The sequence below is a fragment of the Diabrotica virgifera genome, chromosome 1 (assembly GCF_917563875.1).
Source record: "Diabrotica virgifera virgifera chromosome 1, PGI_DIABVI_V3a".
NCBI classification, from domain to species: Eukaryota; Metazoa; Arthropoda; class Insecta; order Coleoptera; family Chrysomelidae; genus Diabrotica; species Diabrotica virgifera.
In genome coordinates, this window is record NC_065443.1 from 254,021,807 (window position 1) to 254,037,423 (window position 15,617).

Below are 15,617 nucleotides of genomic sequence, written 5' to 3' on the forward strand. Positions count from 1 at the left end.
ACTTGTCTAACCTTGTCAATAACCCTCTACATTTTATCCAATTTTGGGACCGGCTGTGGTAACAGTCGAACAATCACGGCACACAAAGAAGAAGTGGTAACCGTAGAGCTACTCAATACACCCCGTAATTACCCCAGGCATAGAATGAACAGGCGGCCAAACTATCTAACGATCTCCTGGCCAATACACAACTGCAAACATGAACGCCCAACCAAGAAATGGTTCTTATGAGAACCAAGCGACTAGAACTCTGGGACCCATTGTCCGGATTTGTCAGATAAATATTGAAGGCATTAGTCGATCCAAAAGCGAAATGCTGTCAAACATACTACTTTCTAACGACATCGACCTGGTAGTCATACAGGAAACCCATGCTGCGAACGAACAACAACTCGCAAGTAGAGGCAAAATTCCAGGCTATGATCTTCTGGGAGCAACCTATCACCATGCTTATGGTACCGCCAACTACGTAAAAAACTCCGTAGAAAACGCTCACCTCATATCTGCCACCATGCAAGATAATATACATTTGACCGTTACCAAAATAGGTGAAATGGAAGTGACAAATGTTTATAAACCCCCAAGTATTACATGGCCAAGCCACGTCATAGACATAAGGCCCCATCCCGCTATCTATTTAGGTGATTTTAACAGCCATCATCAAGAATGGAAATACAGAAATAACGATGAAAATGGGGAGACACTGCTAGACTGGGCAGAGAGTAACCACCTGCATCACGTCTTCGATGCCAAAGACCGGGGCACTTTTAAATCGGCGGCATGGAAACAAGAGTACAATCCAGATTTATGTTTTGTGAGCAAAAACCAGAAAAGCTACCCCTTACCAACCAAGAGAAGAGTACTTCATGACTTCCCGCATAGCCAGCACAGACCGATCATTATTGAGATTTGTATCCAAATCCCACTAGTCATAACCATTCCACGACCACGCTGGAACTTTAACAAAGGTAACTGGCCCGCCTTTACCAACGAACTCGATAAAATCCTACGATGGATTCCACCAACATACAAAAATTATGAAAGGTTTAGAGGGGCAATAATTGCTACAGCAAAGAAACACATTCCCAGGGGCCATCGTAAGCAATACATACCCGGATGGAGTGAGTAAAGCCAAAACCTCTACGAAGAATATCTTGAAACCGGTGAAAGTGACATTGCGGACGAACTTCTCCTGAGCCTTGATGTAGCAAGAAGGAAGAAATGGACAAATGAAGTCGAATCGTTAGATTTCAAAAAGTCTAGCCGTAAAGCGTGGTCGCTCCTAAGAAAACTCGGAAGTGACAAACTGACAACACGACAAATCCACGACTTCAACCCTAATAAAATTGCATCACATATAGTTGCCACCTCCAGAGGAGCATGTGATAAAAAGTTTACCACTACTATAAAAAGGGAGCTTAAACATCTAAAAGCTGCCTGTCCATCAGATACAGAGTACTCCGCACCGTTCACTCCAGAAGAAGTCTCAAACGCCATTAAAGACATTAAACCTAACAAAGCTCCTGGTACAGATGGTATACCTCCCGAATTCCTGATCCGTTGTGGGAAATTTGCAAAAACCTGGTTGTCTAAATTCTATACAGATATACTCAAAACAGGTAACCTACCAAACATCTTTAAACAAACAAAAATCATAGCCATTCTAAAACCTGGAAAACCAACAGACAGCCCAGCGAGTTACCGCCCCATCGCTTTACTCAGTTCAGCTTACAAGCTACTCGAAAGACTGGTCCTGAACAGAATCGGCCCAAAGCTACTTCAAAAAATACCAATTGAACAAGCAGGATTCAGGCCTCAACGAAGCACCACTGACCAAGTGCTCTCTATAACTACCTACATAGAGGCAGGTTACCAAAGAAAACTGAAGACGTCTGTGGCATTCATCGATTTATCGGCTGCATACGACACGGTTTGGAAAGATGGCCTCATCTATAAGCTCCTGAAAATAATCCCCTGCAAAGCAACCGCCCGACTCATAAATACTATGCTGAGCAGTAGAAACTTTCGTGTAACCATGGGAACTATAGTGAGCAAACAGAGAACGCTTAACAACGGCCTCCCCCAGGGCTCCGTACTTGCACCGCTGCTATTTAGTATGTATATAGCTGATATGCCCCCTACCAGATCTAAAAAATTTGGATATGCAGACGACTGGGCACTTGCAACTCAAAACTCCTTAATACAAAACTCCGAGGCAATCCTAACGGAAGATCTGGAACGCCTGGTTAAGTACTTTAAACAATGGAGACTTAAACCTAACCCCAAAAAAACCGAGGTTAGCTGTTTTCACCTGAACAACAATATGGCCCACACAAAACTTAAAGTGTACATTGATAACCAACTGCTCACGCACAACTATAATCCCAAGTACCTCGGCGTCACCCTGGACAGAACACTCTCCTTTAAGAAACATCTTGAGAACACTGCAGCAAAGCTGAGAACCCGTAACAACATCATACAGAAGCTTTGCGGGACTACATGGGGTTCAACAGCAAGTACACTTCGGTGTTCAGCCCTTGGACTCGTATACTCCGCAGCTGAATACTGCTCCCCTGTTTGGCTGAACAGCGTTCACACAAAAATTATAGATACTCAGCTCAATGTCGCCATGCGTCTCATATCTGGAACGATCAAGTCTACACCTGTGGAGTGGCTTCCACTACTGAGCCACATACCTCCACCTAACCTTCGTCGTCAGCATGCTCTGCTTAGAGAATTCCAAAAGCTGCTTAACAACCCGCAGTTACCTATACACACATATGTCGCCGACGCTAACTCACATCGATTGCGCTCCAGAAAACCTCCGACTAGAGATGCAATAAACTTGAGTTCCAACAATTTCCAAATGAACTCCCAGTGGAAGAACATGCAGAGCGACAGACCGAACCTAATAATGAGAAACACACCATGCATCACAAAAACTCCACCAGGTTTTGACCTCCCCCGAAAATCATGGTCAACTCTTAACAGGATAAGAACGGGTCATGGAGTCTGCGCAGATTCCCTTTATAAATGGAAAATGAGAACCTCTGCTGAGTGCGACTGCGGCGCCGAGAAACAGACCATCCAGCATATGATTGCCGAATGCCCTCGGAGGAAGTATGATGGAGATCCTCTGGACTTCGCCTCTGCAACACCAGCGTCGATTGAATATATTAATACATTAGATGTTAGACTATAACATATGTGTGATAATGTTGTATATCAAATTGCCATACGCTAAATAAATAACCCCAGGCAGTGTTGTGTAGGTATTGTAGTTTAGAATTATCATAAAATTGTATTTTATTAAAACATGTGTATTATTCTTAACAATTTACAAACTTTCTAAAACCGCTGTTTAAAATATTTTAGGGTTATGGATCCTATGGACGGAATCATAGTTCATCACATAGGATGGAACGTAGACGCTGGCGATCTCATCCACATCCCCAAACATTGGCAACTCTACCCCGCCCCAGAAAAATCTCTCCATTTCCTCCTTGGTATGATCTATGTTTTTCTCTGGTTTCTAGCGGTCATTGGAAATGGACTCGTCTTGTGGATATTCACCTCGTAAGTACATTCTTAGATAATGTTTAGATAACGAGATGAACGAAATACTAAATCCTAGTGAGAAAATTAAAACTTGTACAAAAATTACAAGAGGGGTATTATTTATGAAACTTAGATTTATACTGTGTAATTCTCAGCTGAACTTACAACTAAAAATCAAGTTCCTAAAATGTTATGTGTATCCTATATTACTATATGGATGTGAAATCTGGATCATGATGATACGATGAACAAATTAGAAGCCTTTGAGGTGTGATCATATCGTAGAATACTCAAAATATCATGGGTTCAACATATTTCCAACAGAAGTCTTAAACATAATAGGTCAAGAAAAAAGTGACTTTATGAAGATCATAAAAAAGAGAAAACTTGAATATCTGGGGCATATAATGAGAGGTAGCAGATACTCGATACTGTAGCTAATATTCAACGGAAAAATCGTAGGACAAAGAGGAATTGGTAGAAAGAAATATTCATGGCTTCGAAACATTCGTCAATGGACTGGCTTGTCAGCAGATGTATTGTTACATGCCGCGCAAGATCGAAAACAATATCGGTAAGTTGTCTTGGAAGCGACTCACGTGGAAACATTAATGGTGGCCGGATTGAAGGAACTCATCTACTCATATGAGTAGAACATCAACAGGAGCACAGGAAACATACGCAGAGTTAAAAACACAAACAAAAATGCTAGGCCTCGAAATTAACACAGAAAAAACAAAAATAATGACTCAGACGAGAAGAAATATAGTCCCACAAAACATTATACATGAAGATGACATTGAAACAGTTGGAAAGTTTACATTTTACATACCTGGGAGTAGAAATATATGGCGACGGAGAGAAGATGGAAAAATACGGAAGAAAATAACGCAGGCATACAGAGCTTATTATTGGGAGCCCTCTCCCATATATTTCGGTCTAAAAGCGTCAACCGAAATACAAAGATGAGAATCTGCACTCACCGGCACAAAAAACCGCCACCCCAAAAAATGGGTCATTTTTAATGTCTTGTATTTCCTAAACCTGATGTCCGATTTAAGTAATTCTTTTAATATGTTATAGCCATATTCTTTAATAATATCGCTGTAATAATATTGTTGCTAGACAGGTACATTGTCATTGTATACAGGGTGTACAAATCAAACTGTGTTTTTTCTCAAACTTTGGAACACCCTGTGGAATGTTCTAGCTTTTACAAAAAAAACTGAAATTAAAACCCAACTATAGCCTCATGTTTTCTTAACATTATGCTTTTTGTTTTATTCGCTTATGTTGGATAATAAAAAAGTTAGGCACTTTAACAACTACCCCTGTTTTTCGTCAATACAGGGGGTTTTACGTCAAAACTTTAAGGGGTAATTCTGCATGATAAAATAATGACAGTTTGCTTTATAAACTTATGCCCCTAAATGCTTCGTTTCCGAGATAGGGGGTGTTGAAATTGTTCTTACAAATTGGCGATTTATTTATTGCTCTAAAACGGTTTGTGATATGCAAATGAAATTTGGTAAATTTTAAGAGGTAGTTATTGCGCATTTTTTGGCATACAATTAAGAATTTTATATTCACCATTGGCGTGCATACGGGTATAAACATTTTAGATATATCCCGTATGCACGTCAATGGTGAATATAAACTTCTTAATTGTATGCCAAAAAATGCGTAATAACTACCTCTTACAATCTACTAAATTTCATTTGCATATCACAAACCGTTTTAGAGCAATAAATAAATCGTCAGTTTGTAAGAACAATTTCAACACCCCCTATCTCGGAAACAAAGCATTTGCGGACATACGTTTATAAAGCAAACTGTCATTATTATATCATGCAGAATTACCCCTTATAGTTTGCCGTACTTATTTAAAAACACCCTATATTGACGAAAAACAGGGGTAGTTGTTAAAGTGCCTAACTTTTTTATTATCCATCATAAGCAAATGAATCAAAAAACAGAATGTTAAGAAAATCTGAAGCTATAGTTGGGTTTTAATTTCAGTATTTTATAAAAGCTAGAACATCCCACAGGGTGTTCCAAAGTTTGAGAAAAAAACACAGTTTGATTCGTACACCCTGTATACAATGACAATGTACCTGTCTAGCAACAATATTATTACAGCGATATTTTTAAAGAATAAGGCTATGATATATTAAAAAAAATACTTAAATAGGACATCAGGTTTAGGAAATACAAGACATTAAAAATGACCCATTTTTGGGGTGGCGGTTTTTTGTGCCGGTGAGCGTATAAAACTTTAATTCGACCAATAACATACTATGGTAGTGAAGCCTGGGTCCTGAAAGAAACATGCAAAAACAAACTCGATACATTCGAAAGGAAAGTACTGAGGAGAATACTAGGACCTGTGAGGGAAAACAGAATCTTCAGAAGTCGATACAACAACGAACTTTATCAACTTTATAAGGAAGCACCCCTCTCAGACTTCATTAGAATATACAAAGATTGCAATGGGCCGGACATGTGATAAGAATGGGAGAGGATTGGATACCAAAAAGAGCACTGAATGCTAGAACGCAGGGAAAGAGACCGGTTGGAAAGCCAAGAAAGCGCTGGGAAGACACAGTAAACAGCGACGCACAAGCCCTTTTAGGAGTTCGTGTATGGAGAAGAGCAGCCACAGACAAGCAAGGGTGGAGGCAAAAAATAAAGGAGGCCAAGGCTCAAATTTGGGCTGTAGTGTCGTAGAAGAAGAAGAAGAAGAAGAAGGATTGAAGGAACAGTTTGTACGAATTATTATAGCCATTTTATGTTTTCTAATGCATAATTTTTATTAAATGTTTCTCTCAAGAATAAACATTTGATTTATCTATGTGTTGTATGTTTTAGGGCAAGGAGTCTAAGAACAGCATCCAACATATTCGTAGTAAATTTGGCTTTCAGTGATTTCCTGATGTTTGTAAGTATGCCAATATTCATTTATAATTCGTTCAATGGAGGATTCGCTGCTGGTTGGCTATCCTGCCAGGTATACGCTCTAATAGGATCACTTTCTGGTATATCACAGGGCATGACTAATGCCTGCATAGCCTATGACAGGTAAGTCTATTGTTTTAGATTTTCTTGTTTTATGTGTGTGATAAACACAGACATAATAAGAATAGACTAAGTAAGGTATAATGGGCCGCTCTGTGAATAGAGGTGTAAGGCCAATATCAAGGACGTCATTGGTCAATATTCACTTTGAGTGGTCTAGTCATCTTTGTCTCTCACATGCGCAAGATCGTTAGGAAAAAAAGAGATAGATAGACCACCGATCGACTGCCCGCGCGTTACACTATTTTGCTCAATATGCCTGGTCTATTCTTATTATGTCTATGGTGATAGATCGAAATAAGTACATACCTACTGTTTGTCAAGAATATCGCGAGACTTGACGATTTTACCCATCTGTTAGAAAACTAAGTGAGAACGCATTAGGAAAAAAAGAGATGCATACATTATTTTTCACATTTTTTTAAATGTAAAAACGTACGGTCATTTTAAATAAAAATTATCTTTGGACAGTTTCTATAAATGCGAGAATTATAGAACCCCATCTCCCTTATCTCATATACAACCAAAATAATGCTATACGTAATCAGTGAAAGAATAGAATACGTTACTATTATGAGAAGAGCGCGTGAAAGATGGGAAAAGGGCATCTCAATAATTGGCAGAAAAATAAACAACTTACAACTTTTTGCAAATAGTCAACAAGAGTTAATTGATCTCATATTACACTTATGATTATTTCTGACTATTTTTAGATTAATAGTGCCGGCATTTTCCATCTGAGAATGAGAAGTGGAAGCACTATAGAAATTATATTTTCACACAAAAAAAATAAAATTTAAAATAAAGAAAAATAAAAATTATATTTTGTTTATTAAAATTGTTTCTTCTTCTTCTTCGGGTGCTATGTCTGTTTATCGAACGTTAGCGATCATGTTGGCTATCATAACTTTATTCGCAGCAGATCTGAAGAGCGATTCCGAAGTGTGACCAAACCATTGCCTCAAATTTCTTAACCAAGATGTTCTTCTTCTTCCTCGATTTCTTCTGCCTAATATTTTACCCTGCATAATTAGATGTAGAATGCTATATTTTTCCGGATGTATACAAACATGCGCAAAATACTCGAGTTTTCTAGACTTTATCATTTTTACCAGTTCTCTGCCTTTCTTCATGCTGCTCAGAATAATATCATTACGCACCCTGTCCATCCAGCTTACTCTCAGCATTCTTCGATAGCACCATAATTCAAAGGATTCAACCATCTTAAGCATTCTTCCTGTTAAGGTCCATGACTCAACTCCGTAGAGAAGAACGGAAAACACGTAACACTTTAAAATTCTTGTCCTAAGACTCAAATTTATGTCATGACCGCATAGAATTTTCTTCTAACGGAAAAATGCTGATTTGGCTTGAGCAATTCTGCAACGTATGTCGGTGGATGGATCCCAATTATCAGTGATTCTGCTTCCCAAGTATGTTATAGCTTTAATTCTCTTAAGTTGTATATCATTAACGTGAATTCCAGCGATGATGACATTATCCTTACTGACGACCATATATTTTGTTTTTTTGATGTTAAGGTGGAGACTATAATTACTGCACTGTGCTACCACAGAATCCAATAGATATTGTAATTCGGTGTCACTACTGGCAATCAGTACAGTGTCGTCTGCATATCGGAGATTATTTATCAGTTTCCCGTTTATCACAACTCCACCTTGTGTAGTACTGAGTGCCTCTTCAAACATCTTTTCTGAATAAATGTTAAAAATTAATGGTGAAAGAATACATCCCTGTCTTACTCCACGTTGAATTTGAATCTCTTGTGTGTGATCACCGTCTACTCTAACTGTGGCTTTTTGATTCCAGTACAAGTTAGCAATGATTTTTAGATCTTTATCGTCAATATTAGTTGACCTTAGAACATCTAACATCTTAGTATGTGATACTTTGTCAAATGATTTTTCGAAATCAAGAAAACATAGGTACACATCAGCATTTACATCTCTACTCCTTTGTACTAATACCTGCAACCCAAACAGGGCCTCTCGTGTACCTAGTCCATTTCTAAAGCCAAATTGAGTTTCGCCCAAATGTTCTTCGATTCTTTTATATATTCTCGCATGGATCACACGCAGAAAGACCTTAAGTACGTGGCTCATTAGGCTAATGGTTCGATGATCATGACATTCTTTTGCCTTCGCTTTCTTGGGAATTGGTATAAAAGTAGATTTCAGCCAATCATGTGGTAAGTAACCATGATTATATATAGCATTAAACAAATCAACCAATACTTTACTTCCGCAATTTCCTAGTAGTTTTAGAACCTCTGTGGGTATTTCATCAGGTCCCATGGCCTTCTTTGATTTTGACAAGCGTATAGCATCTTCCACTTCGCTTTTAGTTATAGGTGGTCCACTATTCGCGTCCGTTATGTTATGTTGTATTGGTCGATCATCCTGAAAAAGATCCTCAATGTATTTCCTCCATCGGTGCAGTTTTTGTTTGGTGTCAAACAATAGATTTCCATTTGAATCAGCTATCGCACGACTACTTATATTTCCACACTTTGCTAATTATTTTACCTTCTTATGCATGTTGAAAGAATAATATTTTCTTGTCATATATGGTCAATTCATAAAATTGTTTAGAATTGTTTATTATAATTATTTATAATTTATAATGTTCAGAATTATTAATAGATTAGGGTCATTGTTAATTAGTCAAATAAATAGAAAATTGTTAAAATAAAAATTATGTAAAATCAACTACTGTAATCCCATCAGGAAACGACCTGAATTAGTCACAAGAGGCCAGGTCATTTGTATATTACTATAAATAAATAAACAAAATAAATATTTGGTCTGCAGTTAAACATATCAAAGACAACGATCATGATAGTAGATAGACTACATAACAATCATCCGCACATAACCACGGTTGTAAGCTCATTCTTATATTATACGGTATCATTGGTCACAAACACAGAGTCGCTACAATGTCGGTAAAGTCAGCAGCACCACTTCATAAGACCAAATTCAGACTAAGACTATATTTTATTGCTAATTTATTGCTAATTTATTGCTAATTTATTACGCAAAGGAAAAATTTATTGCTGTAGCCGTTTCCGAGAAACAGTGGGTGCTGCTAGCTTTACGGTAAAGCTAGCAGCACCCACTCTATATCTCGGCAACGAAAAGGAATACGGGGATCATTTATACGGCATATTTTATTGCTATTTAATTGCTCTTGATTGGTATATTAACCAAACCCAAAAAACTACCCCATCATCCCCTAGCGTAAAACTCACCCCCAAAAAGATGATGAAAATCGAAAATGCAACCCCAAGGAATTAATTGCTAATTTATTACGGAAAGAAAAAATTTATTGCTGTAGCCATTTCCGAGAAACAGTGGGTGCTGCTAGCTTTACGGTAAAGCTAGCAGCACCCACTCTATATCTCGGCAATGAAAAGGAGTACGGGGATCATTTTAACGGCATATTTTATTGCTATTTAATTGCTCTTGATCGGTATAATAACCAAACCCAAAAAACTACCACATCATCCCCTAGCGTAAAACTCACCCCCAAAAAGATGATGAAAATCGAAAATTCAACCCCAAGGAATGAATTGCTAATTTATTGCTAATTTATTACGGAAAGAAAAAATTTATTGCTTTAGCCGTTTCCGAGAAACAGTGGGTGCTGCTAGCTTTACGGTAAAGCTAGCAGCACCCACTCTATATCTCGGCACTGAAAAGGAGTACAGGGATAATTTTAACGGCATATTTTATTGCTATTTAATTGCTCTTGATTGGTATATTAACCAAACCCAAAAAACTACCCCATCATCCCCTAGCGTAAAACTCACCCCCAAAAAGATGATGAAAATCGAAAATTCAACCCCAAGGAATTAATTGCTAATTTATTGCTAATTTATTACGGAAAGAAAAAATTTATTGCTGTAGCCGTTTCCGAGAAACAGTGGGTGCTGCTAGCTTTACGGTAAAGCTAGCAGCACCCACTCTATATCTCGGCAATGAAAAGGAGTACGGGGATCATTTTAACGGCATATTTTATTGCTATTTAATTGCTCTTGATTGGTATATTAACCAATCCTGAACAACTACCCCATCATCCCCTAGCGCGAAACTCACCCCCGAAAAAATGATGAAAATAAAAAATTCAACCCCAAGGAATTAATTACTAATTTATTGCTAATTTAATACGAAAAGAAAAAATTTATTGCTGTAGCCGTTTCCGAGAAACAGTGGGTGCTGCTAGCTTTACGGTAAAGCTAGCAGCACCCACCCTATATCTCGACAATGAAAAGGAATACAGGGCCCATTTTAACGGCATATTTTATTGCTAATTAATTGCTCTTGATTGATATATTAACCAATCTCTAAAAACTACCCCATCATCCCCTAGCGGGAAACTCACCCCCGAAAAAATTATGAAAATCGAAAATTCGACCCCAAGGAATTAATTACTAATTTATTGCTAATTTATTACAAAAAGAAAAAATTTATTGATGTAGCCATTTCCGAGAAACAGTGGGTGCTGCTAGCTTTACGGTTAAAGCTATATCTCGGCAAGAAAAATGGGTACAGGGTCCATCTTGGCGACCAATTTTATTGCTAATTATTTTTAATAATCCTGTCAAAATTCCGTCCTGTCAATTCTGTAAATATTCTGGACGCTACCGGAGAAGCCCCTGGAACGAAAATAATAAACAAAAACCAAAAGTGGTCAACGAAAACACCATGGTTTACACTAGAGGTTAAATAAAACTGTCACCAAAAAAAGAAAGCTTTCCTAAAATATAGGTCAGAAAAAACGAATGAATCATATGAAAACTATAAAAGAGTAAGAACTGAAACTCATCAATTGGTAAGAAAAACAATAACAGATTATACTGGGAAAGATTCACAAAAGGACTAGAGATGGATTTCTATGGACAACAGAAACAAGGCGCTTCATAAGACAACAAAGAAGCGAAATGAAAGAACTAGTTGAAATAGAACACATAAAAGAGGATACGTGGGTGGCCTTCCTGACAGAAATTTTTAAAAAAGAAAACGAAAAATCTTTACCAGAAACACCAAATAAAATCAAATACCAAATGAACTCTTATAATATGGTGGTGTACAACAACTGCAACTTCTTATTCATAAAATAATCGCCACGAACAGAATACCAGATGAATGGAGAAGAGCGATCATGCTGAGGTTCTTCAAGAAAGGAGATAAGAAGGACCCCAATAACTATCGAGCAATAAATCTTTTAAATACAACACTCAAATTGACAACAAGAATTATAGCGACAAAGATAAACGAACGAATAACTCTGCAAGAGGAGCAGCAAGGATTTCGGACAGGAAGATCATAATGCACGGATGCAGTTTTTGTAATGACAAATAAAAGAAAAGTCGCTGGAATATAATAAATCAGCATATATTATGTGGCTGATAGATTTGGAGAAAGCGCTTGATAGAGTGAGAATTCGGAACGCGACACATTTATTATATGAAAAGGGAATATCAGTGGATTTAGTAAAAACCATTGAGAATATAATATATACGAAGATAGCATAGCGATATGTCTGTAAACCTGTATTGCCCCAGTTCCCAATATATGTTTTCATAACTGTAGCAGTTAGTGCTAGGTTTGTTCTAGTTTGTTCTGTAATTTTGAAGTTTGTTCTAAAAAAATAAAAGAGTTATTCAATATACAATGTGGCGCTCCAAGTTTACGTAAAGTTGTACTGCCCATATAGAACCCAAACGATTAGAGAAAATCTGAATAAACCACAAGTTAGTGCTAGGTTTGTTCTGCATTTTTGCCAAAGCGTGTAATTTGTTCTGTATAAACAAAAAAGATATACAAGATATAATGTGGCGCTCCAAGTTTACGTAAAGCTGTATTGCCCATATAGAATCCAAACGATTAGAGAAAATCTGAATAAACCACAAGTTAGTGCTAGGTTTGTTCTGCATTTTAGCCAAAGAGTGTAATTTGTTCTGCATAAACAAAAAAGATATACAAGATATAATGTGGCGCTCCAAGTTTACGTAAAGCTGTACTGCCCATATAAAATCAAAAGCATCAGAGAAAAAGTATATAAACCACAAGTTAGTGCTAGGTTTGTTCTGCATTTTTACCAAAGCGTGTAATATGTTCTGCATAAACAAAAAAGTTATACAAGATATACATATGTATAATGTTTCGCTACAATTTTGCGTAAAGCAGTACTGTCCCATATTATAGAATTAAAACCATTGAAGACATTTTGAATATACGTCATTCCACGAATATACGACTGTTTTGGATTATCGAGACAACGAATATTTTACTGTGCAACATAAGCAGTACGAAAGTAAATTGCTCTAATAATTATTTCAATAAGCAACAATGTAATTTGCAATTTAGTTTCGTTCTTCATATTTTGCACAGTAAAATATTCGTTGTTAAGATAATCCAAAACAGTCGTATATTCGTGAAATGGATAAACCTAAATAGACCATATTATAATAAGTTAGTGCTGGGTTTGTTCTGCATTTCTGTCAAAGCGTGAAATTTGCGCAAAAACAGTTACACAAGATATTATGCGTTGCTCCAATTCTACCTAAATGTACTGCCCCATAATATAAAATCCAAAAAAAAAATTGAATAGGCTAACTTTGTTATAAAGCTCATTCACAATAATTCTAAAAATTGACTTATGCAGAATTTAAGAGTAACCCGCTGATAAAGTCGAAGCAATAAAGGGATTTCAGGTAAATATAAGTATTGAAATGGGCCGGCTTAAGAAATTTTATATTTCATTTGGTATTAACTTAACATTACATATTTATTTACTTATCAACTTCCTATGGGAGACATAATTTCTATTATGAGATCTATCAAACGGACGAAATGGCAGGAACAATACAATAATTCAGACAAAGGAAATTATTACAAAAAAATCCAGCCTACACTTCCCATCAAGACATGGTTTAATCAAGTTTCCAACAAAGGCTTTATCAAAACTATTTGTCGAATAAGAAGTAATCACTGTCTGACTCCAGTCTACAAAAGAGAAATAGGACTTGTAGATAATGATGAATGTTTATGTGGAGAGCTAGCTGATCTACAACATATGCTATTAGAATGTCCTTTACATTTTATTGAAATATCAAACTTTTTTGCCAATCTAGTTCAAGTTAATGTACAATTTCCTTTTAATCTTATATACCTTTTACAATCAAACAATCTAGATGTTTATAAAATTTTGTACAACCATGTTAATTGTTTAAAATTAAAGCTCTGAGAAAAAAAGAAAAAAAAAATAAAAAAAAACTAAAAAAAATAAAAAATGTAATAAAAAAAATGTTAAAAAATATAATAAAAAAAATAATAAAAAAAACAGAGTAAAAAAAAACAGTAGTACTAATAGTTTTAAATTTAGATACTAAGCATATATTTTGTAAAAGAGAGAATTCAAAACACATTGACTGGCCAGTTGGTTGCTTAAACCAGTGCCAATAAAACATAAACACACACACACACACACATATTTATTTTAAATAAATATCTAGATAAATAAGGGAAAAATACAGAAACTGATAGAGGTGTGGATTCTTTATTAAATATATCCCAATTTTGAAAGTAATTAACAATTTTTGTTATGTTATAGGTATTTTCCTAAGAAGTGCGGAAAGTAATACTTTTCTGCACGCGATTGCGCGAAGCGGAGTTCGGCAATCAGTCGAGTGCGGAAAATAGACTTTCCGCAAGAGTTAGGAACAATATTTTTTCTACGAGCGTTTAAAAAATGATCAAATCTTATTCAATTAATTGGGTCTATAGAATAAAAAGAAGTATTTGCTTTTACTTCCTCGTATTTAAGTATTTACTTAACGGTAATTGAATAAAGCATTAAAGAAATGACTTTATTCAATTAGTATTAAGTAAATACTTAAATACTTGTAAGTAAAAGCAAATACTTCTTTTTATTCAATAGACCCATTGAATTAATTGCACATTCTGAACAAATGCACCTGCTAGGTTTGTCCAAACAAATGCAGAAAGTCATACTTTTCCGCACGCGACTGCAGTTTGCCGAACGACGCGAAGCGGGAGTTCGGCAAGCAGTCGAGTGCGGAAAAGAGACTTTCTGCAAGCGTTAGGAACAATATTTTTTCTACGAGTCTTTAAAAAATGACCAAATCTTAATCAACTAATTTAATTAATATGAAAATACATACACAAATTAATTCTTTGACAAGGTTGTCAAAACCAAAGTTTCAGCATAATTGGTTAGCATGACGACGATCTTGGTTTCCATGACGACGATTCAAAACCACTGTTATTGTCTACTGATTTGACTTTCGAATATTATGTCAAAATTATTTTATTTCATCGAATTCTCGCGTTAATTTCATTAAAACATAAACACAATAAGATATATTTGAAATAAATTAGTAAATAATATCTATATATTAGTTTATTGCATGTATTATAATTACTTTAAGGCCATATTAACATATCTAAATTAACACGCGTGCGGAAAAGTAAAACGTGTGCGGAAAAGTAAAACGCGTGCGGAAAAGTAACACGCGTGCGGAAAAGTAAAACTTTCTAAACTAAAATGCGTGCGCGAAAGTAGACATTTTTGCACGCTCGTAGAAAAAATAAATTGCAAGTGAAATAATAAAATAGTGAAATGAAAATTAAAATACAGACCGGACCTGATTCCGAACCACAAAGCGTGTTTAATTTCAGCTCCGATATACTCGCAATTTTATACCAGTATTTTCACAATAGTAAATTAACAAAAGTGATATATCTGTTCAATAAAGTTAGTGTTATAAGAAGACCCAAAAACGTGAGTAGAAGAACATTAATTAGATTGAAATAATATATTCATTTGGAAATATATCCATATAAAATCTTCATATCAACACTACACCGGACTGGTTTTTTATTAACAACAATTAAAACCAGGGCCGTACTTGAATATGTTTATAATAAATCGTTCAA

General features: G+C 36.0%; 1 protein-coding gene across 2 annotated transcripts in view; it reads left to right on the forward strand.

Moving 5' to 3' along the window:
• Positions 1-15,617, forward strand: part of LOC114334230 (opsin, ultraviolet-sensitive-like) — a 96,531-nt gene that overhangs the window by 49,683 nt on the left and 31,231 nt on the right. For both annotated transcript variants that reach the window (XM_050648930.1, XM_028284265.2), the window contains exons 2-3: positions 3,376-3,576; positions 6,427-6,636. In XM_050648930.1, the coding sequence (XP_050504887.1) occupies positions 3,380-3,576; positions 6,427-6,636 (407 nt within the window). In that variant the 5' untranslated portion in view covers positions 3,376-3,379. The remainder of the gene's footprint in view (positions 1-3,375; positions 3,577-6,426; positions 6,637-15,617) is intronic.